General features: G+C 42.5%; 1 protein-coding gene across 7 annotated transcripts in view; it reads right to left on the reverse strand.

The window, feature by feature from the left end:
- Window positions 1-26,409, reverse strand: part of FRY (FRY microtubule binding protein) — a 345,271-nt gene that overhangs the window by 228,231 nt on the left and 90,631 nt on the right. For 6 of the 7 annotated variants that reach the window (XM_088460246.1, XM_088460245.1, XM_088460242.1 and 3 more), the window contains exon 2: window positions 5,797-5,996. In XM_088460246.1, coding sequence (XP_088316372.1) covers window positions 5,797-5,996 — 200 coding nt within the window. Of the gene's footprint in view, window positions 1-5,796; window positions 5,997-17,783; window positions 17,877-26,409 lie in introns of those variants that run through there. The other variant, XM_088460244.1, reaches the window with a different exon arrangement.

A 26,409-nucleotide genomic window follows, 5' to 3' on the forward strand; every position in this document is an offset into this window, starting at 1 on the left:
ATGACACTACCACCACCATGCTTCACTGATGAGGTGGTATGCTTTGGATCATGAGCAGTTCCTTTCCTTCTCCATACTCTTCTCTTCCCATCACTCTGGTACAAGTTGATCTTTGTCTCATCTGTCCATAGGATGTTGTTCCAGAACTGTAATGGCTTTTTTAGATGTTGTTTGGCAAACTCTAATCTGGTCTTCCTGTTTTTGAGGCTCAGCAATGGTTTACATCTTGTGGTGAACCCTCTATATTCACTCTTGTGAAGTCTTCTCTTGATTGTTGACTTTGACACATATACACCTACCTCCTGGAGAGTGTTCTTGATTTGGCCAACTGTTGTGAAGGGGTTTTTCTTCACCAGGGAAATAATTCTTCTGTCATCCACCACAGTTGTTTTCCGTGGTCTTCCGGGTCTTTTGGTGTTGCTGAGCACTCCGGTGCGTTCTTTCTTTTTAAGAATGTTCCAAACAGTTGATTTGGTCACACCTAATGTTTTAGCTCTCTCTCTGATGGGTTTGTTTTGATTTTTCAGCCTAATGATGGCTTGCTTCACTGATAGTGACAGCTCTTTGGATCTCATATTGAGAGTCGACAGCAAATGATTCCAAATGCAAATGTCACACCTAGAATCAACTCCAGACCTTTTACCTGCTTAATTGATAATGAAATAACGAGGGAATAACCCACACCTGTCCATGAAATAGCTTTTGAGTTGATAGTCCCATTACTTTTGGTCCCTTAAAAAGTGGGAGGCACATATAGAAACCGTTGTAATTCCTACACCGTTAACCTGATTTGGATGTAATTACCCTCAAATTAAATCTGAAAGTCTGCAGTTAAAGCACATCTAGTTTGTTTCATTTCAAAGCCATTGTGGTGGTGAATAGAGGCCAAAATATGAAAATTCTGTCAATGTCTCAATATTTATGCACCTGACTGTGTGTGTGTGTGTGTGTGTGTGTGTGTGTGTGTGTGTGTGTGTGTGTATATATATATATATATATATATATAGATATATATATATATATCTATATATATATACATACACACACATACACACACAAATGTATATACACACACGCACACATCTATTTATATGATTGTATATCATGCCATGGCTGTTTTACTGTAATCTGTAAAGCAAACTGAATTTATTCCATGTCCACAATAGAAGAAGTATATGCGGTTTTCAAATAAAACCACTGGGTACTTTATGATACCTACATGGAATGGGCATTCTCTCATTTACAGATAGCTCATTATGGAGTATGGAGAATTGGCCAATAATACTGTAACTATTATACTGTGGTTTGTACCAGAGCAGCAATTTATTACTATAGAAAGTTGGTTGGGGTACTTGGAAAGTCCTTATTTTTCTCCTTGGCTGCAAACTAGGGAAAACTCTTCCATACATTTCTGCCAGTCACTGACCTTTCTATGTCATTTGATCTGTAAATTGAATGTTCAGAATAAAGGGGCCTATCCATTAGGTGACCTGAAAAACTAAATGACTATCGTTCATTCCTTCAGGTCGCCTAGGTGCGGTGCCCGCACTGAACGGCATTCACTGAACATCATTTAGTGCAGGAGACCGACCTCCTATCTGAAGGTGCTCATCCACTAGAAGATTAAGTTGAATGATAACGATATCGTTATCGTTCAATCATTTGCAAAAATGTCTAAAACGACCAGCGATGCGTACTCCCGCTGGTCGTTTAGACAGCCATCATCGGGCAAACATGCTGGACAACCTAACGATAACGTCAGGTTCAGCATGTTTGCAGATGATTGATGAGCCTACACTGAACGACTGCTCGCTCAGTGCAGGCTCATCACAGACTGACAAACGACTGCACGATTACATGTCGTAATCGTGCAGTCTTTTGCCAGTCTTCTAGTGGATGGGCAGCATGAGAACATGCTGCACCTGACGATCGTCGTCATATTGACGGGCATGTTCCACAGATAGTCGGCGTCGGCAAGGACCCAGCGTGCACGCGCATCGCTGGTCCTTGCCGGCTATCCATTAGGCGACTTTCTTAACATTCCGACCAAAACCTCCTGGTTTTGGTCGCATCGTTCAGAAAGTCGTCTAATGGATAGGCCCCTTAAGGTAGAAGAAAGAATAGAACAAATAAACAATTGGACTGGATTATCCACCGTTACCTGTATGTAACAGCACTGCAGAAAATTGGAGGCACTATACAAAGAATACATAATTGCCCCACCCATGGTAAGTTGTTTTTTTTTCCATGCTCATCAACTGGTTGGAAGGAAAATGCAGAATACCCATATCAGACCCATTATACATACATAAGCACTATTTAGTGACTTCTGTACCGGTCTATTGATCATTAAAACAACATGATTTACCACGGAATGGCATGGATATACCGACGGCTGTTTAGTAGCCGGTTCAAATCTCAACTACGGCATCCCGACCTAATCAGATATAAACATGATTCACATACAGGTCACACATCCGTGAAAGTAGAAGTGCAAAACAGGAGCCTCAATACAAATTTAAACACAGTTTAACCACCTACATTTCCACATTGATGGATAATATGGAAGTCAACTATGAAAACAAAAAACAGGACGTTTTGCTTACAGCAACCAATCAGATTTGGTAATTTTTCTAGTACAATTTAAAAAATTAAAGCAAACATCTGACTGGCTCAATTTAGTTAGCTCCTACACAGTTTTATGTGAAACTGCTTTCATAGACATCCTTCAATATGTTATATTTCAGTGCCAAAAATGATATTAATATATGTCAACCCAAAACGTGCAGGAATTTTACCATGGATTAATGCAGAGGACCACAGCAATGTCATAAGCAGCTACTGTGTATTGAATATAGGCCGAACAGATGTGTATGTTGTGGGAATTGTAAAGAGCTTATCTAGAATGAACTGAACAGTCAATTTACTAAATAAAACAGTAGCGGGCTGCGTAATGTACTTTGCCAATATGTAATAACAATAGGCTGGCGCCTACTCAATGCATGAAAACGAAAGACATGAAGGGGGAGATTCAATTGTTTTGTGCACCCCCTGCCGGGCATCTATACGAATATAGCAAATTCATTGGTTTTCCGTTCAGGCGCCCATTAGTGTTTAACGTGCCTAAAAGCACTGGATTTAGCCGCACAAAGTGACTAAATTCATCTGAAGAAGTGGTTTGGGCGCCTAAATACCAGATTTTGCACGCATTCTTGTCGCACCTCAGGAGGCTGCGAGAAGAAATGTGTCCTCCCGTGGCTTTAGGCGTCCAAACTAAGCAACAATTGAATTGCTCTCTCGGGCACCAAATCGTATAGATGCCCAGCAGGGGGGGAGGCGCCAAAAACAATTTAATCGCCCCTGAAGAATGAAAACGAACATATGTGCAGTACTAAATAAAAATCCTATTCAGGGGGCCAGGACAGAAGAAAAGTTCATATTCATTTTATTTTATGCAATTTCACTTTGTATGGCTTTCTCTCTTCAGAGACCCACCAGCATTTGAGGGACAGAATTATAAATTTAAGGGGGACGTAATTAGAACACATAGGATTGCATCATACATAATACATGCAACCATGCATATTCACATTCAGATATAAGTTACATTACACAGACTGCAATGTTTTTTTTTTTTTTTTTTATCTATCACCAGTTCTTGACCATATTCTGAATTGTTCTTCAAATATCACACAAAAGCAAAATACAACAATGGTTTGTCATCAAATGCCTTTGATTTTAATTTATTAATACTAATTCCATCTACGTCAAAAGGTCTAGTGGCAAAATATTTATTTGGCTGAAACAAATAACTAATGCCAGGACAGGATGAATTATTTGTTTAATTTAAACATAGTAGCTAAAAGCATTTACCAATTACAATTCATGGAGTGACACGAATTCAGCATATGCACAGATCTACTCCAGAGAAAGACGCCACAGTTTACCCTAATGCTATATGTGGTTTATTAAATTACCCATTACACAGCGGAAATTACAGAGCCAGTTGTGTAATTTCAGAACTGGAAATAATACATAGTCTAAACAGCATTAAAAGCATTTACAGGCCAATAGATGACTTTATAGGCTTTCAGCAAATTATATACAAATCCACAAACTTCCTGCATAGTGTCACGTCTATATACAAGTATACACTGAATTCATTATTATCATCATCATCCTCCTTTATTTTATATGGCGCCACAAGTGGTCTGCAGCCCCTTATAAGGTACATAGACAAACAGTAAGAACAAAAGAAGAGCAAAGTCACTTACAGTACAGAACATAGCAGGACATGGTTTATAAACATTGCTGCATCAGCAGTCATAATACCCCCCAAAAAAGCCATACGTCTTCCATGTTTTATATACATTGCTGCTAGGTTTGTCGGATATAGTATTTTCTATTTATTTATTTTTATAAGTTTTGTGGGCAAGATATTTATTTTAAAAAAAAAATCACTCTGGAGGGTGTTAACATATAACATAAAGGCACAAAATACATATTAAAATAGTTTTTTGGGTGAATTAAGAGGCTATTCTAAAGTTCAATGGTAAAAAGTCGCAAGTGTTCATGTTTGTAGGAAATCAAACACACACAACCGTACAGTATGACTATTCATAGTAGCTGGTAATACAACTCCTATAAATTGGTTTTACACACCACTAATCCTAAACTTTAGGCCAGTGGTCGGGGAACAGGGGTAAATTACCCCACATGAGGTAAAAATGAAATTCCTGGGGGTAATGGATGGACAGCCGGGCATGCATATGAATCATTCTATAATATAGAATGATTCATAAGCATGCCCGGCTGTGCCGCAGGGAGGCTCCAAGCCGGACGCCCGAGATGCTATTACCAGCAGGCGCCTGGCTCCTTCCATGCAGCGCCGCGTTGCCGGAGCCTGTAGTTCTCTTCTGAACTCCAGCTTCCGCCTCTCTCCATGCGCACTATGGGAGAGACGTCTCTCCCATAGTTCCGAGGAGCAGCCAGGCGGACAGGATGGCGGCAGATGCAGGAGCGGGGATTAAGGTAAGTGATTTTTTTTTTTTCTGTACAAGTGTCACTAGAGGGGCATTATATGGGGACACTACTACAGAGGCATTATATGGGGGCACTACTACAGGGGCACTATATGGGGGCACTGCTACAGGGGCATAACTATGGGGGCACCACTACAGGGGCATTATATGGGGGCACTACTACAGGGGCATAACTATGGGGGCACTAGTACATGGGCATTATATGGGGGCACTACTACAGGGGCATAACTATGGGGGCACTACTACAGGGGCATTATATGGGGGCACTACTATATAATTTCCTTCCTTTCAAATCAAGGGGGTAACGTCGGCGTATCTAAATATATTTTGGGGTAAAAGGTAAAAAAGTTCCCTGACCCCTGCTTTAGGCGATGTACAGTTATGCCATAAGTCTGCTCCATGTTCCTCTCTTCCTGCAGATGTTCTGAAATTTCTCACCTGGAACCGAAAGCTATTAATGTGGTGCGATGAAGCTGACTGGAACAGAAATGAAAGGCTGAACTAGGTGAAGCCGGAAAATAAGTGTGTGAAGCGACAGCATATTGACATGCTGTATTTATATCCTAGGTCTTTTACGAGAATGACTTGAATACAGCATTTATTCCCATGCCAGTTATGGAATAGCAGCTGGATACTACATAATGCAGCAAGGTTTATAATGCAGCTTACTTTAGTAAAACACATCAGAATATGCAGATGCAATAGAAATAGAAGGAAATAATAAAACGGCTAATGCAGCTTCTGTTCTACTCACCAGGGGTTCCGCCATTATGATACGAATCTTGCGTTCCGCTTGTGTAGTAAAATTTGCGAATAAGCTCTTGAGTATATATTCCCCAGGCTTGCTCTCTGGGTCAATGTCGATGGGCAACATGGTCGGTGGTCCTTTATCTCTCTGTGCGCTGGATACTGGCTGTACCTGTGGCTTGATATATCCGTTACCGACTGGAGAAGCTGGAATACACATAGAAAATAGCACAGATCAGCACTAAATTTAAATTAAATGGTAAAACTGTTGGGATGGCAATCCCGTTTATGACATACATATACAAGTGTCTACACATCCCCTAAGCTCTTATCCCGGGGGTTCCCCAAGTGCCCAGTCAGCTCAGTGAATCACTTTTTCTTCAATCAGGGTAGGTTTCTTTCATATACACAGCAGTATTGTCAAAACTCTTCCCCCTGACAATTTCCCATTCCATGGATGGGAAGTTTTTGGAAGAGGGGTGTCGACAACACAGTTGAAACTGGGAAGCACTTGAGAGAGTAGGGACCAACAGGATCAAGGCGAGCGTCTCAATGCAAATCTCATTCTACATGGTACCATAACTTAATGAGTGTCATCCAAAATACAAGTTTCTGTTTATGGGTGGATTTCCTCTTTAATAAAAAGTATGCACTATGGGCCTGATTCAGACCGGCTGTCCGCTCGCAAGTGGGTCGATGTTATGGACTGAGCATGCGCACGACGGAGGGAGCTCCGTCGTGCGCATGCGCCAGACGCGACGAGCGAAGGAAAGTCCTTCGCTCGTTGTGTCCGATCAAAGGGGGCGTGCTGTCAATGTTGATTGACAGCACGCCCCCTTTGGTGGGCATGCCTCCCTGACGGGGGCGTTCCCACGGGAACGCCTCCCGTCAGAAGCCGGCCCACTGACATCACTAGTGATGTCAGTGGGAGTGATTTTGGCTCTGATAGAGTCAAAATCACTCCGGAGCTTGCAGTTGAAAACCTCAACCGCAGGCTCCGGCTCGCAAATTCGATGGTGACCCACAGCTATACGAGCGTCCAGGAGGACGCTCCATGAAAATGGAGCCCGGCCCTCAGAGCGTGCGCTCTGCTCAGAGCATACGGCTCTGAATGAGGGCCTATGTCTAGTATTTATAGGCTATGAACTTTGCTGATGTCTACGCTCAACAAATGTTTTTTTTGTAGATAGTCAGCAAAACAGCTTCACCAACGCTCCATTCATTGTAAATGTTCTATATTAATTTCCAGGTCTCTCTGAAGACATTTTAAATATAGCATTGTGTGCAGAGTAATGTTCTGGCTCTGAATACAATGTCTAGCAGCTCATATATTCTACATAACATAATTCTATCCATCCAGCATATACATTATATATAGATTTTATCATTGCTTTAAACATGTATTACACTACTTTTTCCATCCTGGCGTCAAGATTTATAATGGTCATTTTGCAGGCAATACTACATTACAAACACACAGCAAACTAACAATGGGGCACAACTAGTTCCATCCAGCCAGACATGATCTCGCCATGAAATCAAGCATTATTCACACGAGAATAAACCATTTTTTGCTACAGAGAAGACATTAATACAGCATATAGGACCAAATGTAACAGATACAAGATGGGGAGAAATGGGCTTTAGATCGCCCCATCCATGGAAAACTTTATTTTGTGTATACTGTTTCCGTTATTGTCTGGAAACCATTAGACAATAAGGGCACATTGGGGGCGATTCAATTCAGCGTGAATTGAATAGTGCCGGGAGGGAGTTCCTGGAGCTGTTCAGTTCAGAGCGCTGTTTAGTCTGACTAATGATTTCTCCTCGCACCCTCCTGAGGCTACGAGGAGAAATCCAACACTTTAGTCGGAGAATGCCGGTTCTCTTGACTAAACACCCAGGATAAGTCGCAAGAACCGTCATTTTCTGATATAACTACTTCCCATCGGAGTAAACAGCGCGCTGAATTGAATGGCTTCGGGAGCTCCCTCCTGGGCTATTCAACTCCTGCTGAATTGAACCGCCCCATTGTTTGAAATAGTCCTCCCTCTTTCAAGACCGGAAGCTCCTATGAGTGTGTGTGGGCCAGTGTGGGGGCCATCGAGCACAATGCGCCTTTCCCCCCCAACTGTGGAAAAAAATTTTTCGTAGCGCCAACATTTGAAAGAATGTGTCCCACCCCCCCCCCCATGCCTGGACTACATTATATATCTGTAGTGCAGGGAGTTACTGTCTGATGGTCAGTGTGAGCACCAGACATTAGCCTTTATGTGGGCACATCTATATATGGTGGGGGACATAGAGGGACTTAAAGTGCACCCCCCAGTGACAGAAGGCTCCCGACCAGTCACCTGAACTGGTGAGGATAAGTTCATTTATTTTTCAGGGGAGCACTACCCGCCACTGCGGAGGACGAGTGGACCTGTCTTCTGCAGCAAAGCTATATATGCGCAGGACAATCCCCACTCATCCTCCGCAGCGCAGGGGTTAAAAAAAGAAAGAAAAAAGAAGAATTGGCGCTTTATATTCCACAGAAAAATTGCATAAAATCCGGCACTTCCTCAAACTAGGACCCGATGACATTTGGCCCATCCAGTTTATTTTCATGCGTTTTCACATAGAACATTCAGAAGCAGTGGGGTTGTGATGGGGGCATTTTAATTGTGATATGTGACATTGCATTCACCACACATTGGGGCAGATGTATGAAGCTGTGGTAAGTGATAAAGTGCAGAGTGATAAAAGACCAACCAATCCGCTCCCACCTGTCATTTTTCAAACACAGCCTGTAACATGACAGTTGTGAGCTGATTGGTTGGCCGTTTATCACTCTGCACTTTATCACTTTCCAGAGCTTCATACATCTGCCCCATTGATTCATATTATATAAGACCAGCAGCGCAAATGATGAACCACGCACTTGAGTGTTCTGCAATGGTGAAGATGTCCCATAGGAGAGCGTGTGGTGTGTTATTCCCAGAAATGATGGGTGTAAGCATGGAATATTACAATGTAATTCACTATCAGGATAATTTACTGGCAAAACAATGTCATGCTAAATAAGAAGACAGAGAAGACACTGGGGTGCCAAGCCCTATTAGGGATTTGGTAACTTGTATCTCTGGATTCAATAAACTAAATATAATGTGGTCGTTGTTAGCAGTATATAGTTTCTGAGACCCAAGGACCTTTCTAAATGACATCAGTAAAAGCAAAATTTTATTTCCAGAGAAGCAGAAATATAACATCAATAAGCCATTAAGGTCACTTTAAGCACAGATTGCTCACTATTATATATATTATACACTATTAACAGTTATTTATGTAGTGCACACATATTATGCAGTGATTTACAGAGACTATTTAAATATTTATTCACATCAGTCCTTGCCCCAGTCAGAAGCCAGTACGTTTTTTGTAGTGTTGGGGGAAACCAGAGGAAACCCATGCAATCATGAGAACACCATACAAACTCCACACAGATTGAACTTGTGACTTCAGGGCTGTGAAGCTGCATTACAGCCTCACAGCCCTGAGGTCAGGAGTTCATTTCATGACAAATTGTCTGTGTGGAGTTTGTATGTTCTCATCATGCTTGGGTTTTCTCTGGTTTCCTCCCACACAACAAAAACCACTACACCAACTGTTCTGTTCCATTACTGGGTATAGAGACAGAACTGCTACAACACATCACCTATCCATGCATTCAACCATCTGCCCCTGCCACTTACCTATACCCACAGCCCTTTTCCAAGTCTACCCATTACCAGACAGACATGCACCACAATGCACATCATGTCACACAAGCACATATAGACAAAACTCTATACTTGGCTGGCAGGTAACTAAATGAAAGACGCTGAGACTGCTGAGAGTCATTAATCAAGAGCTTACATAGGACAGTAGCTCCTTTACAAAATGGCACTAGTGAAAACCAGGTTTGCAGCGCCAGAATAATACATCACTATTTAAGGGATTACACAACAGCCTGGCCTCTGGTTATACAATAATCTAAGCAGACGTGAGCAGTACTCGAAAGTGGAAACTTGTTGCTGAAACAGCCTTTTATACTCTACACGACTTGTTTACGTAAGCCCAAATAAGCTCTCATCACGTTTAGGGTGGTGTCACGCCGGTGATTTTGCAGCTGCAATTCATTACTTTTGTTTTGTAAATGGCTTTTTTCTGCCAGAAAAAAACAACATTGCCTGTTACGCAAAACTCTTCCCCCTCCATACTGGCGACCCTGTAGCTCAGACACTAAGCGATTCATTTTTCCCAGCCCAAAATGTTGCCCTTATTTGTCCAATGTGAACGCAGCTGGTCCTGTCAAATGCTACTTATTCTGGCCAACGATGTGTGGCTGAGGAAATTGTAGCTACAAAGAGCCAGGGCCAGAGTTAGGAAGAAGATGATGATGCTCCGGCTTTGCATACAGAAAAGTAACAAACCGCATCTTTGCGAATGCGCCACAACTGCGCGTACATTTGGTTTGGTGCTGGTCATCCTCATCTGTGCACTTGCACCAGCCCTGTAATAGATAAAAAAGATACATCCGGAAACATGGTTCTTTATGCTTCAGACCGACTCTGCAAATCCCGTGGCGACATGTCCTCACTGAACTTTGCCTACCTGAGAATGACCTATTACAACCCGTTCACGCCTACTCCGTTGCAAGTTGGGGGGCAATCTGTTATACGGTTTTAACAAAAATGTGTTCTTTAAACAAACCAAACAAAAGCAGCACTAAGTAACTTAGCCACAACAAAAAAGCAGTTCTTAAAACTATGCAATTTAATGGAAAAATTTAATTGCTTAACCCTAATACCAAAACAACAGTTTTATTAAGATGTAGGTTGGATTTTAGAGGAGGACTGATGGCATTTCTGGACGGGGTGTCTGGATGTCTCTGGCATAATACAAGTTAGCTGGGGGAATGAGAAAATTATGGGCAGAAGGTATATTATACATTTTGTAGAGGGGTATATATTACTACAGTGCATGTTTTTAGCAGTGGAGATGTTGCCCATAGCAACCAATTAGATTATAGGTATTATCTTCTAAAAGGTGCTAAATGTTAAGTAGAATCTGATTGGTTGCTTTGGGCATCTCACTTATAAAACCCCTCACTTTAGTAAATAAACCCTTGAGGTTCATGACCAGTTCAAAATCCATGTGGGGCTGAACCTACTGGTTTAATGGCCTGTTCCACGAGTACAGCTGTCAGAGAAGGAATCTTCACATTGTCTCAAAGTGGAGAATTGCTGATATCTCCAGGCTGCAGCTTCAGGTTAGCAGTAAGAAAATACCTTGTGTTGCTGATACTGTGACACACTCATTCATTTGACTGAGTCTAGCATCCCCGGATGAATTTACCCATTAACTGGATTTTCCCGGAGATTTCCGAAGAGTCATCTTTTGTGCCCAACTATACATCAGCTCTACTACCGGACCTTGGGCTGAAGCATTATTTACCCCATTAATTTCTTAGAGCCAGTGACATCACCAAGGCATAATGTTTCGCCTATTATTTCGCAAGGTAAAAGCTTAATCACTGAAGCATCCAGCACAGTTGCCTGAGGTTACCTTGACGTCCCCAGCTAATAGTGATTCATCTATTGCTGCAGGCCAGGGAATGGATTGTCTATACTACATACTAGCGACCCACCCAGCTTCGCACGGGAGCAAATGTTAATTTACGGCGAGGTCTTATATAGATTGCATTGTAGACGACATTAGTCATTTTTCCTCCTGACGTCAACACAAAGAGATTTCGTTTTGACGTGACATGTAAACGGGCAACTTGAAGTTGAACATGGGAAAAAACTCCACTCAGGTCAAGTCCAGCTACGTTAAGTGTCTGTCCCTGTGCATTACTTATTGCCATGCCAACGCAGACTCTGACCGGGAAATGGACTTATTTGAAATTAAAGAATCGTTTTTCACATAAATTAAATAGAAACGGTAATAAAAGGGAAAAGCTGAAATGTAGTATTGGTAACCAGGGCTTACATCATTTTTTTCTGCAGAAACCGGGATACCACCTATCAATCTCTAGTCTACATGGTATAACAAAGTCCATCGTTGTGATAGATGGTTAATAGTTTAGGCAGCGTAAGCCAGGAAGGTGCTCGGGTGTCCATTTTCTCATTGACTTGCTTTACTAAAATCGTCACTGCTCGGCTCCCTTGTGTCATACATTAATGTGTCATACACCTAAACCTTCCTCGACAAATAGAATAGTGAAAACTGCATCAAAATCCATCCAGTGCTTCTCCAGATTAGCCCGAACAGACAAACAGATGCCTATAAGGGACTTAATTTTCTACTATGTATAGAGATATTTGCTTTACAGTGGGTCACCAAAATGTAATATTCTGCAGAAGGGTACACCTCGTACCGGTCATACCTAACACACTGGCTGGGTCATTTTCTGCATTTCATTTCACGCAGCATAACAGAAAAGACAGCAAATACCAGTGCTGATTTTCCATGCATGAAATTCCATAACTTAGATTCTCCGGCCGGCTGCCAGAACAGGCTTAGTGTTCTGTGGAAGCAACAGCAGCCAGAACCTTGTGGTGAAGTGAAGGTCCTGTCTGCCACAGAGCACGGTGCCAGCTGCTTCAGGACAACATCCTGGAGGCAGCTCCGTAAAGAATTGTTCACCTGTCACATTGTTTCTCAATTCAATATGTAGCAGCCAGATAGGAAATGAAGAAAATGTGAATAAATATTTCCAAGATAAATTATAGTTAAAGAGGACATCAACCTTCAGATAATGCTACTGTACAGGCAGGTTTATTTTTGATGCAACTCTGTACTGTATACATCTGTATTTACATAGCAGACAACAAAAATAAACAACTCGCCTTTAAGGGCATGATACACGGGGGTTCTGTAGGAGCCTAAAGATATCTTGCAATCATTACAAGCTTTAATGGGTTGCAGCAACAGCGCCACCTGTGGAAACTTTTTAACAATGTCTGCTTCAAGAAGCAGCAAACCGTGAATCAAAAGACAGGTATGAGCTAATGCTAGAACCAATCTAAATAATGTAATAATCTTAAACCAGGTAGAGTGACCAGGCCTCACTAAAAATTTATTCTAGAGACTGCAAAATTTAAGACCATTCTTTGCCTTAAGTGGTATTCGAAAAGTTGGCATTTCAAAACCATTTGCTACTGACTATTTTCATGTTTATGCAACTCCAAGATTATTATTACATTTTATTAATAAAGGCACCACAAGTGGTCCACAGTGCCGTACATACGGAAACAGTAAAGGGTACAGTAAAGGGTACAGTAACCGAAACCTAAACAGAGCACAGGTAATTAGCACCACAATTCTCAGTACACAATACAGCTGCGAAGGTGAAGGCTGTCATCGAAATGCCAGAGAAGATGGCTGTGAGAACAGTAGGGTGGAGGACCCTGCTCCTAGGAGCTTACAATCTAGAGGAGATAGACTGATGACATGAGGCATGAGCATGTGAATGGGGACCTGAAGGCAGAAAGTAGGCGAGATAGAGATGGCTGAGGTAGGAGGGTGGGGTGAGAGGCCTGGTGGCACGGTTATGTGGTGGCAGGGTACACTTTGATGAACACCAGGGCTTTCAGTGCACGTTTGAAGCTGTGCAAAGTTGGGGAGAGCCTGATCGAGAGACAGAGCTCATTCCAGTGAAGGGGGCAGCACGGGCAAAATCTTGGATGGGTAGTAACCAGGGTAGAGGAGAGGGAATGGTCATAGGCAGACTGGAGTGGGCGGGAGGGAGTCTGTAAGGAGATGAGGTTGGAGATGTAGGGAGCAGTGGGGTTAGAGAGGGCCTTGTATGTTAAGAGTGAGGAGTTTGAAGAGGATTCTGTAGGGGAATGGGAGCCAGTGCAGGTTTTGGCAGAGGGGAGTGGTGGAAGTGGAAAGGCGGGAGAGGAAGAGAAGTCTAGCTGCAGCTAAGAGAACAGATTGGAGGGGTGCGAGATGGGTATGTGGGAGGCCAGTGAGGTGAAGGTTGCAGTAGGGTGCAGACTGCATAGCTCCGGTCTCTGCAGTAAATGTTTGCACCACTAAAGATGGACTGTGGAGCTCTTCGCCCACTACAGTTCCAATCCTTGGTTTACAGCTCCAACCATACTGATTATAACCAAGAATTGATGCTGCCTGCTACCTGCAAATACAGATGTTTTGCTTTATTGTATGCTATATAGAGTGTTTGGCTGATGTTTTTTTTTGCTTAAGCCGGGTACACACTGGGGCAATGTCAGGCGGATTTGCAGCTTCGTAACGACAAATCGCCTACATCACTCAGTGTGTGCCGCAGTAGCGACGATTGCTAGGGTTCATGTGCTGCACCTCAAACCTGACGACTATTGCTACCAACCTATAGTAAGTTAATGAAGGACGGAACAGTGATCATTCCGTCGTTCATTAACTTGTTCAAGTGTGGGCAGGCAAACAAAATGCCCATCGCTCCAGTGTGTAGATTTCTCTATAACAAATCCGTCACCTACATCCTTTTACAATTACGAACTGTAACCTTTAATTTCTTTGTAGGTAGTTTCACAGACCATGATATAACACAATGGTGAGCGAATTTGCACCCATCCTCCTCCCAAGTGTTAAAATTACTTAACGAACGAGTTCATTGGCCAGTCACCTAGTCAATCATCAACACTATCTTCATTTTGATAGTAGAGGTGACCCGACAGGGGCTGATCCGAATGGTTAACCCATAATTAGGCGACAGGAACAGCATCCAATATGGACCCACCACAATCTCTCTGGATTGTGTGCTTGAGTTATGTTGCAGCCAGCTAGTGAGGTCAGAATATGTTCCCTTATGACTACATTTTTACATTGCCTAAGAAATGAGCCTAACAATTTTTATAGAATCATTCTAAAATAATTTTAGTGACTCACTCACAGTAATATCAAGTCTATTGTCCAATATCAGCTGGAATAACACAGTATATGACCAGTTTAATAAGATTTCTAAAGTTGAAAATTACTTTTGGTTTGAAAATAGGCAGCGCTGGAAAAACAAACTTTTTTTTCAAGTTAGTTTGTTTTTAATTATTGTTTTAATGAAAAATAAAATGGAATCCTGCATATATTAGTACCGTGAAACATTGCTATGTATTAGAAACCTTGATTAATCACATTTTAATGCTATTTAACAAGGGATGGAAGAAAAAAAAAAATATATATTATTTTTTTTTTTAAAACCTGTTTTTTCCGCAACTCTGAAAATACGGCAGGTAATCAAACTGAGGGCAACCTGTCGCCCACCATTGCTGTAGCTCAAACCCTGCCATCACCCATTCCTTATTTTCCGACACAAAGAATCAAGAAGAAACGAATGCAGGGTTACACACTGGCAGATATATTGGCCGATCAATTGATCGGCCAATATATTGGGTGCCCGTCGGCCAGTGTGCATCAGCGATATGTCTGTGAATGACGTAGTTCACAGAAATATCGCGTTGGCTGTGCTGCACAGTCGATTGCAGATCTGCAGCTATATCTGTCCATCGTGCTGTGTGTACGGGCAGTCAGCCTGACGCCCGCACACTTGCAGCTGCGGCGCGACCCCCGGCCAGTGGGACCCGCGGGCAGAAGGAAGATGATGGTTGTTCAGTGTGTATGAACAACCATCATCTGCAGATAGATCTGTCCATCGTGCTGTGTGTATGGGCAGTCAGCCTATCGCCCGTACACTTGCAGCTGCGGGAGTGCGCATCTGTCATCGTTCAGGGCTTATCCATTAGCAGATATATCGTTCAGTCAGTCAATTTATCTGCTAATGGATAGGTCCCTATACAGTGATCAGAGCAGAGGGCAGCTTCAGGGTCATAAATCAACAGATAGACTTCTAAGAAACATGAAACAATAAAAACAATGACAATTGTAATAATCCAACAGTACAATTATAATATATATATATACACACACACACATATTATAAAAATGAAAAAGTCTGACAGACAATATTATTTATGCAACTTATCAGTAATGATCAGCATTAGTACTATAAGATCAACATTCTATGGAAAACAATAATAATCTCAAAGACAAATCCACAGGAGAGAACATAGGGCCAGATTCAGATTTGGGAATAGAGTAAAGGTGTGTACACACTGGGCAATATTACTGAGTGATTGCACGATTATGACATCATAATCGTGCAATCGCTCAGTAATCGTGCACTTTTATGATGGAGACGACCAGCAATGACGCGCTCCCGCTGGTAGTTTCCGACATTATCCATCGCCTGAACATGCAGGCCAATCTGCCGATAACGACAGATTAGTATGTTCAGGAATGATGGACTGTGCCTGCACTGAACGACTGATCAGTCAGTGCAGACACTACAGGTGATCAGGAATGACGGTACGATTACGATGTCGTAATCGTGCTGTCTTTCCTGATTGCCCAGTGTGTACACACCTTAAAGGTGCCCATCCACTAGACGATTAAGTTGAGCGATTGAATGATAATATCGTTATCATTTAATCGTTCATAAATCATTTGCATATCGCATGCAAATCGTTTGTAAAAATGTCTAAAACAACCAGCGATGCGCGCTCCCGCTGGTCGTTTAGACATCTATCATCGGGCAAACATGCTGGACAACCTAACTATAACGTCAGGTTCAGCATGTTTGCAGATGATTGATGAGCCTGTACTGAACGACTGCTCGCTCAGTGCAGGCTCATCACAGACTGACAAACTACTGCACGATTACAATGTCGTAATCGTGCAGTTGTTTTTATATCTTTAGATGGATGGACACCTTTATTAGATATAGCAAGTAACTGTGCACCTGGACAAACCGTGTTGCAATGTAAGGGGAGCATATACAAACATTATTTTTGCACGTAGGATAAATCCTCGCTGTTTTTGCATGTAGCCCTCAAATGCTGGACAGCTTTACTTTTACACTGCAATTTAGATGTCAGTTTGGACACCCCCTCCCAAATCTAAATCTCTCTGCACATTTTAATCCTGCCCCACCTGCAGTGTAACATGGTTTTACCAAGGTGCACAGTTACTTGCTCTTTCTTAGGCTGGGTACACACCTGAACGATATCGGCATGATTAGGCCAAATCGGAACGACAAATCATTGTGCAGTGTGTATGCTCCCGCGGTCGCATGCGATATCATGTGATATCGCATGTGAGGCTGTACATATTAATGAAGGACGGAACAGTGATGGAGATAAGGTGCCAGCCAACCAGCTTCTAAATGTCATTTTTCAAACACAATATGTGACATGGTATTTAGGAGCTGATTGGCTGGCACTTTATCTCCATCCAAGGCTTAGTATATAGACCCCTAAATCTTTTAAGTGTGTACCAGCAATCATGCGATGCCCAGGGTGAGGGCAAATCACCCTGAACATTGGCACAATTGCCGGTCGTTTAGGTGTGTACCCAACCGTACTCTATTCCCAACTCTGCATTGCAATCTATGGGCCTGATTCAAAGTATTCAAATCATAATTTACACATAGAAAATAGAACACTCAATGACACCTCCAGAGCCCAGTCAGCGCTCACAAGGTTTAAAATCATTTAATAAACATTTTAGGGTACCTCTTCCACACAGCAGTATAATAAGAAGCAGAGTTTAATAAAGCAATGACGGGAATACAATCATTGGATTATAGTGTTATACATCCAAATTGGTTGTACTGTATAGAATAGGAGTTAACCTGGATCCATTCCTATAAATCAGTATTGTGATATAACTACTTCCATACCATTGCGAAAAAAAAAAAATCAATATTCCACACTTTAAAGGACAAAGTACAATTGAAATGTATGCAGTCACTTATGCATAAAAAATAAAGTACAATTTAAAACATACTGATTGAATTTTTAGACTATATAGTAATTATAGTATAGTGTGAGATAAAAGATATGCGAAAAGCAAAAATAAATTAGCAACTTTTTTTTAAAGTTAAAAACAAAAAAAGATACGATTTTCACCTACCAAGTCCCTTTATAAAGTTTACCACGCTCGTTCGGCCCCAACAAATCACAGTGGTCTCCATAAGCTAGAGGTTAGACGTCCAGTAGTTATAATAACTCCAGAGTACTGACTGCAGTTAAGAAAAGTTCTTGCAGCATAATCAGAGGTTCGATCGCCTTATCATCGGGTTGTTTTTTTAAAGACGGATGTTCCAGGTGGACAAAAAACCCCATGAAGCTCTGTGTGGTTATGTGTTACAGAACGCCCACTGTTTAAGCAGTGGTATGAAAGGGGTCATTTTTAGCCTCACTGTGTAATCACACCTACAACTTGCACAGGGTCTATATTTATCCAGGGTACGTGCACTGCTGTCAGATATCAGAGACTCTGAGTTCTCTCCAAGAACATTACACTAAGGCATGCAGCCTACGGTAAACAAGGACGACCCAACAGGAAAATGAAAATATGAATTCAGTAAAATGACAGAAGTAACAAAAGATCAGCAGATGCATGATAAACTCAGAGCATACAGTAATGCACATCATGTATCTGCTCTGTTCTGTAGCTGCTGAGACTTCCTATACTCTGCAAGATTCTCTCAATAATGTAACAAGCTAGGTACTAGCTCATGTTTAGGTCTCTCATTTTACCTACACAGCTGAGGCAGAAACTTTCAAAGGTAAACCAATATTCATAGAAATTAAGCTCTTGTACCTTATTTATAAACTTTCTTTTTTAACACCTTTACGCACTGTTTTAAGAATATTTATCAAGCCTTCTAAAGAGGACATTTGGAGGTGTTGCCCATAGCAACCATTATATACTACATTCTATTAAATGATAGCTGCAATCTGAGTGGTTGCCATCGGCAACACCTTCATTAGTCCTCTTTAGAAAGCTTGATAAATCTCCCCCATCAGACACTATGGTTCATGCAATCAGAAGCCAATTAACCAACCAGTATGTCTGTGGAGTGAGGGAAGAAACCAGATGAAGCAAACATGAAAATGAGGAGCACATACAAACCTACCACATATAAGGTCCTAGATGAAAACAAATCCATGACCCCAGCACTGTGAAGCAACAATACTAACCAATGTGCCACTGTGCCTTTATTACTAGTGAATTTATAGGCCGATACTTGCTTAGCCTACAAAATGTCAACATCTATTTGTAAAATAGTCACAGTACAGACGTGCCCTCATACATTATGGTTACTGTCGCGCCAAACAGCAACCGTTCTCGGCACGCCGGTCCGTGCTACTCAGCTTGCGCCGTGCATATATTTTGTCTGAAAATGTGCCTTAGCCGCAATGCGACAAAGCAGTTTCACAAGAATGCACTGATTACTTTTCTATGCGACACTAGTATATCTGTGTGAGTCTGATTCTGTATATGACGTGCTACCATGCAGCAGCCACAGCTTTTTCCCACTCCAAGTTCTGTTGTGCTTCGCATAAAGATTAGGGGTCTATTTACTAAGCAGTGTTAGGAGACAGAGTGAAAAGTGATAAGTAATAAGGTACCAGCCAATCAGCTCCCAACTGTCATTTTTCAAACACAGCCTGTGAGATGACAGTTGGGAGCTGATTGGTTGGCACCTTATCACTTTTCACTCTGTCTCCTAACACTGCTTAGTAAATAGACCCCTGAGACTCATTCACACACAGATATACAAGTGTCGCATATCATATGAATCAGTGTAGTTTCATAAAGTGGTCTTCCACATCAGATTGCGACTAAGACGGATATTAGAGCGAAAAAGACATTACATCGCTTGGCACGGCTAGCGCAGCATGGAGTATTGAGGCTATGTGTATGAGGATACAGCTGTAAACTACAAGCCTTCAACAAAATATCCTATCTTTGCTGGTAATAAACTTAAGCTAGTACACAACCCAAAATTAAGGGTTATACATCAATAATAGTTATCAATTCACAATACATTCAAGTCAATATCATCGCATTTCGCAACATCGGCAATTACATTGTGGGAATGAAACTGGGACAGCTTCTCTGACAACCAGCTGTCACGGCTGTTGTGTTCAAAGTCCATCTGCATACAGCTATCAGAGATGCACTGAACTTCATATCTGTCCCTAGTAACTTGCGTATACACCTACTAAATAAGGTCCATTCGCATAAAACATGGCCAGGATGTCGTCAAGTCTCTAAGAACTGGAGAAAAGCTGCATAGCAAGCAAAAGTGCATTAAATGGGATATAGTCAGATTGCGGGCGGAGGCGATGCAGTTTCCGCGGGGATGGGGAAGGGGGGGGGGGTAAATTTAGGCACTTCCGGGGGGAGATTAGGGTTAGGCACCCCCCCAGGAGGTATAGGTTTAGGGTGCAGTAAGTGGGGGATAGGGTTAGGCACTAAGTGGGGGGGGGGCAGAATTAGTGTTAGGCACGAAACAGGGAGGGTTAGGAGGAGGAGAGGGGTAGAGGGGTGGGGATAGTATACGTACCACGCCTGTTGAGATCTTCAGCGTTCGGGCTTCAGCTGCTGGTATTTCATTCCCATACAATATCAAGCAGCCAGAGATCGGTTTCATTTTTAATGATCAGTTTACTTTTCCAATAATTTTAACCTGTTTTAATTATTTTTCATGCAAAGCAAGATCCTGCTCTCAAGTCTCTCTCCCCTTTGGTGCAACTTGAGAGAGCAGGAGGCAGGACAGGAGGGACTGCTGCAGAGACACAGGGGAAGGGATCTCACTCACTTTGTATAGAAAGCTGTCTGGATGAGTTTATACCGCTTTCTACATATTGATCAGCTATTTCATATGAAGTTTTTCGGAGGTGAAAGGTACACTGAGCTTGGCCTAGACAGCACTACAACACTAACTTCATCAGAGAGGAGACGCATCAAACCTTCCACAGAGATAAAGTGGAGAAGTTGCCCATAGCAACCAAGCAGCTCCTGTTATTTTATAGACTGTGCTAGATAAATAATAGCTGGCTGCTGTATCCACCACCATGAGATCTGCTCATGCACAGTGCCCGAATCTACTTGGCGCATGCACTGGAGAGAGCAGGTGGACTGTACACTGACCCTTAACTCTCTTGAATCACCACTGACTTAAACTCTGTTTTGTTCAACTGTTCAGAACAGAACGACAGATCGCTGCTGTATTACTAATACTAATTACGAATACATAAAGACAGCTCTACCCTTTCATTTATAAGCCTGCCAGAGTCAACACAAAAGTGTATATACAATCATGGCCTAGATATCAATCTCATTCACCAGAGATAATTATTCTGGTTTAAACCTTCTGCAGACATGATATTCCAGTTAAACAAGCTGCAATCAGACATTAGTAGTAACCCTAATGCTCGGGTGCAGTTTTATTTTGAAATTATTTAAAATAATGTTATTTTACATTTAGCTCCACACTATTATACAGTTAGTACGTTTGGAATATAAAACAAATCCATCAGTTCCACCTTTTATGAATCCTAGATGCGATCATCTAGTGAAAAACGTAGCCTCGCCCAGAATCTGCCAATTCAGCATCTTAAATTCCTTCTTTACCCCCATCAAACAAGTCAATCAGATTCATTTTGAGGAGCAAACTCTGACAATGGTTTAATTTGCCCATAATAAGGGGAAGATTTTTGAAATCTAAACGGACAAGTGGAGGTGTTGCCAATAGCAACCAATCTGATTGTAGCCATCATTTTATAGAATGTACTACATAAATTATAGCTAGATTCTGATTGGTTGGTTGGCTAAGGGCAATACTTCTCCAAAGTCACCTTTAGAAAGGACAGTATTCCTATGGGGATTGGTACGGGATGTCGGCATTCGGGATCCCGGCGGTCAGAATCCTGACGCCAGCATCCCGACAGGATTAGAATACCGGCGGTCGGAATCCTAACCCTCCCCCTCTCCCTACCCTACCTCTCCCTCCCTGGTGCCTAATCCTGACCTCCCCGTTAGTGCCTAATCCTATCCCCCCCTTCTTCGCATTCTAACCACCCCAGTGCGTAACCCTCCCCCTAGTGCCTAACCCTACCCCTCCCCCCGCTACTTACCTTCAAGTCGCCGGCGGTCGGGATTCCGGCGCCGGAATCCCCTCCATCTGTATTTTAACCGCATCCTTTTTAAGTATTGAGACTGTTTCATTATTTGTAAGACAACATCCAATCCATTTGTAAACCCATTAGTGAATCTGTCATTACTACCGCCCTTGGCTGGGAGTTTCACAGGGAGTGTCCTCACAGGAAACAAAAACCCCTTTCTCGGTGGAAATTAAGATGCAGTTTGTTGTACAACCGTGAGTGTGAAAAACTGGTCAGACAAATCTTTGTATTGTTCTTGATAATATCAGTAGACAATGATTAGATCATCTGCAATGTGTTTTTTTTCCAATGTAAACAACCAGAATTGTTTACCCCACTGATAGTGACAATCTAGCTAGAGGAGCAGGGGAAGACAAATTCAACTGAGACTCTAGTCATTCATAAAGCAAAGGCTTAGGGGAAAAGCCAACAATGTTACGTTATTAAAAAAAAAAAATTGAAATAAGAAATATTAACAAAAAATAAAAAAAGACTACTTGTTACCTATACACAGGTGCAGCCATACTTTAGCCATATACCCTGAGTAAAAGCCTGTACATTCACTTGGGACAAGACCAAATCATGAGGCACCTAGTGAAGTGATTGACTGCATTCTGTAGCATGATGGGGCAGTAGTTTTGATTGCTGCCTCACAGTACTGAGGTCCTGGGTTTGACTCCACCCACAGTACTACTACTGCGTGTAGTTTGTATGTTCTCTATGATTCAATTCAATTCTTATCTGGGATTTTAGTCCTCCTGGAGATTATCAATTAATTCCGGTGACTACCACTATTTTGTGCAAGAATGCATGTAATTGGGTGCGTTAAGCTGCTTCTCCCGTGCTAAGAAGCAGACGCCATGCAGCTGCGGCGCACACGCAACTAATTACTAGCTCCGAAGCCCTAATTAACACAAAGGATGATGCGATAAATGCAACCTCAGGCTAATCATGGAAATTATTTGAATAGCCTTAGATGGATATAAAGTTCCAACCAATCAGTTCCTAAAGTTGGGTACACACCTGACAGGTAAATCTGCAGATCGAGTGATCTGCAGATATATCTGCAGATGATGGTCGTTCATACACACTGAACAACCATCATCTGCACGCTGCAACCGGTCCCGGCGGCCGGGGCCTAATCGCAGGAGGCGTGGCCACGCCCCCTTAAAAAAAAAAAAAACATTTGCGGCGCTGGGGAGGGGGGCGCTGTGTGCCCCTCAGCCCGGCGCACAGCGCCCCCCTTTGGCATAGGAGACTGCTCGGGCTGCTGCTTTAGCAGCCTCGGACAGTCTCCCAGTGCAGACCAGCTGAGCTGCTGTGGATGAGGAGCTGTGCCGGAGTCGGGTAAGTAGTACCCGCTCACGGCTCCCCTCCCCCCCCCCCCCTGCACTCCTGTATACGGGTGATCGGCTGATCGCCCATACACACTTGCAGATGGACAGCTATGTCTGCAGACATATCTGTTCATTGACTGTGCAGCACAGCCAATGCGATATGTCTGTGAACGACGTTGTTCACAGACATATCGTCTGTACGCACTGGCCGACGGGGGCACGATATATTGGCCGATCAATTGATCGGCCAATATATCGGCCAGTGTGTATCCAGCATAACCCATCTTTCAAACACAGCGTGTGACATGGCAGTTAGGCGCTGATTGGCTGGTGCTTTATCTCCGTCCACTTTATCTCCATCCAGGGCTTAGTGAATAGACCCCATAGATTGTAAGCTCCTCTGGTGCAAGGTCTGATGTGAATAATTATTTTATGGAAAGCGCTGCGGAATATAGGTAAGCTATATGAATGACTAATTAAATAAAGGAAGATTTGATCAGCCTACAAAATGGCTGTCTCTCCTCTGTGTTGGCAATGGGTACACTTGAAGGCACTAATGCACTATTCACCACAGTTTATCCCCACAACCAAGACCTTGTAAAAGGATCAATGTGATCAAATTCACGCCCTGTATTATTTTCACATAAAGGATTATTAGTATTCCTGCAGCTAGACTAACCGGGTGACTAGGTGGAGTGCTATTACATTTCAGCACTGGGCTCCTTGTATATAATAAAAGCAGTACTAAGCTAAACTGCTAACAGACCTGAATGGTGTATGTGTGTGTGAATGGAGGCCGATGATTTCATCCGAGGCTGCAGTTCCACATAATAACAAAGCAGGCTCAGTACTCACATCTTGCCAAGAGTTGGTGAGAAACCACACACCCAAAAGGAAAAGTACACAGTGAACATCTGCCGGGGAAAAAAGTCATTTTACTGGTTTAAATAGTGATTATATGGTCAAAAAGGACATGCTGCAAAAACCAACATGTAAGTACTCCGTTTACACAGCAAGCCAATAAGTACCCAACGTAGGTGACGCACAATTATCTCCAGGATTCATTATTATATTTCCACAAAAAGTGTGATAGATTTCCTTATACAGCTCCTTATCTATAGATCACTATACCTTCCAAAATCCACTTAAAGGAGAAGGCCACCAATACATGTGTCTAAATATAAAATTCACCTCATCTAACGATTATAGCGGCAGGTATCCAATGCCTGTGACCACTGCCAATTGGAAGGCACCGACTGACCCCCTGATGGTGGCAAACAGCCAATTCTCCTGCCGTCGATGTGATAAGAATATTCAAATGCAGGGTTTGTGCTGCATAACTGTACGTTCTTTTAGTAAATATACCCCCTAATAAAGAAGAGCCTGTGGCCCTTGAAGTTCTGCTAGCCAAGGCTTAGGTCTATGCTGCCTTCCCACAATAATACACTGAGACTGATTCAGTGTTGTATGAACCCAATGTCTGGAGATCTACACATGCACAGGATCTGTACCGCGCATGTGCAGCTCTCCTGCGAGCCAACTCGCAGTGCCCGGACGCTTAGGGACAGAGCGAGGGCAGCGTGAGGCAGAAAACGGGTGAGTCAGCCCCTATTTCTGGGTGTGCTGAAGCAAGCAGCTGCATCCTTGTGCACGGCTTCACTGGCTTCAGCTGCGTGAAAATACCGACCAACCTGAGTAACCCGAAGGTTACTCAGATAACCGATGGTCACACAGACTGATCCGATACTGCGTCCTCGGATGCAGCAGCGGATCACAGAAGTCAGCAGGGGCGCCTGTTTACACAAGAAGCCTCCTGTCGCATTAGCATATTTTAGCATCATTGCTGCATCCAAAGACGCAGCAACGATGCTAAAAGCGTACAACTCAGAATCAGGCCCAATGTACTCAGATGTCTTATGATAGTTCTGTGGCTGAACTGGCACTGCGTATACTGCACCTACAGTAAAAGGATTTGTAGTTCCTGAGGTAATCTGCAGTGTTTACAGTACTTAGTATATATTACCCAGAGCAGTGCATGACATGTCTCTCAAACTATTTGACCTCTCTGCTCTGAATGTGTAATCAGCTCAGCCCTGTACGTGTCCAAATCATAATTTGTGTCTTGTTTTTCATTCCTGAAGCAGGTTAGATTTTAGATCCACTATATATTATGGGGCTAATGCAGAGCTGAATGTAGATCCGGTTGTGTAGCGTACCTAGGGGTCTATTTACTAAGCAGTGTTAGGAGACAGTGAAAAGTGATAAGAAAGTGATAAGGTGCCAGCCAATCAGCTCCCAACTGTCATTTTTCAAACACAGCCTGTGAGATGACAGTTGGGAGCTGATTGGCTAGCACCTTATCACTTTCTTATCACTTTTCACTGTCTCCTAACACTGCTTAGTAAATAGATCCCTTAGTGTGAATTTGCATGTTCATAAGACAAGCGCATCCATTTATGGCTATGCGGACTTGCATGTGTCAAACCATGCGACTGGATCGTTGTAACAGGGATGAGAAAGGGAATTCATTCACACGAATCTGTCTCATGCTGACCAGAACGTAAGTATAGTCTATGTCTGTCAGGAGTCGCGTCTTTTGCACCTAGTCTGTCGCAGATGCAAATACACATTGATGATGAGTTGTAGTAAATCGGGCGCGTATGCTGTAGATGCAGAGGTGTATGGATCTCATGACATACGCTGATTTTCCGTGCATTCTTTGGAGTCATTTTATGCTCACTTTCCTATCAGCTTTGCATCTGCTCCTCTGTTTATTAGAAAGGCTCAAAAAATATAGTGCTGTCAGGCAGTAATATGCAATACAGGGAAATAGTGCGGGTTTTTAGAAGTGGAGATGTTGCCCATAGCAACCAATCAGATTCTACTTAACATTCATCTAGCACCTTCTAAGATAATAGCTAGAATCTAATTGGTTGTTATGGGCAACATCTCTACTTCTAAAAACCAGCACTTTAGTAAAAATACCCCCTATGTGTTTCCACCAAATCTCTATAAGCTTATAAAGCCGTTAGTCATACCTAAAAGTAATATTCATTTATATTAGCGGTGGTATATTTCTTCTCTGCAGACCAACCACGGTGACACTTGGGGGTCATACATACACAGTATGTAGTATGAAAGGAGAGGCAGCCTTATAAATTGCCCCACCGAGGGCTCCCGGGCCCTCACAGTTAAAACAGATATTTTTTTTTTTTCAAAATCTAATACGTCGGGGGAGATTTA

Source organism: Taudactylus pleione, unplaced genomic scaffold (assembly GCF_031769625.1).
Source record: "Taudactylus pleione unplaced genomic scaffold, aTauple2 ptg000043l, whole genome shotgun sequence".
NCBI classification, from domain to species: Eukaryota; Metazoa; Chordata; class Amphibia; order Anura; family Myobatrachidae; genus Taudactylus; species Taudactylus pleione.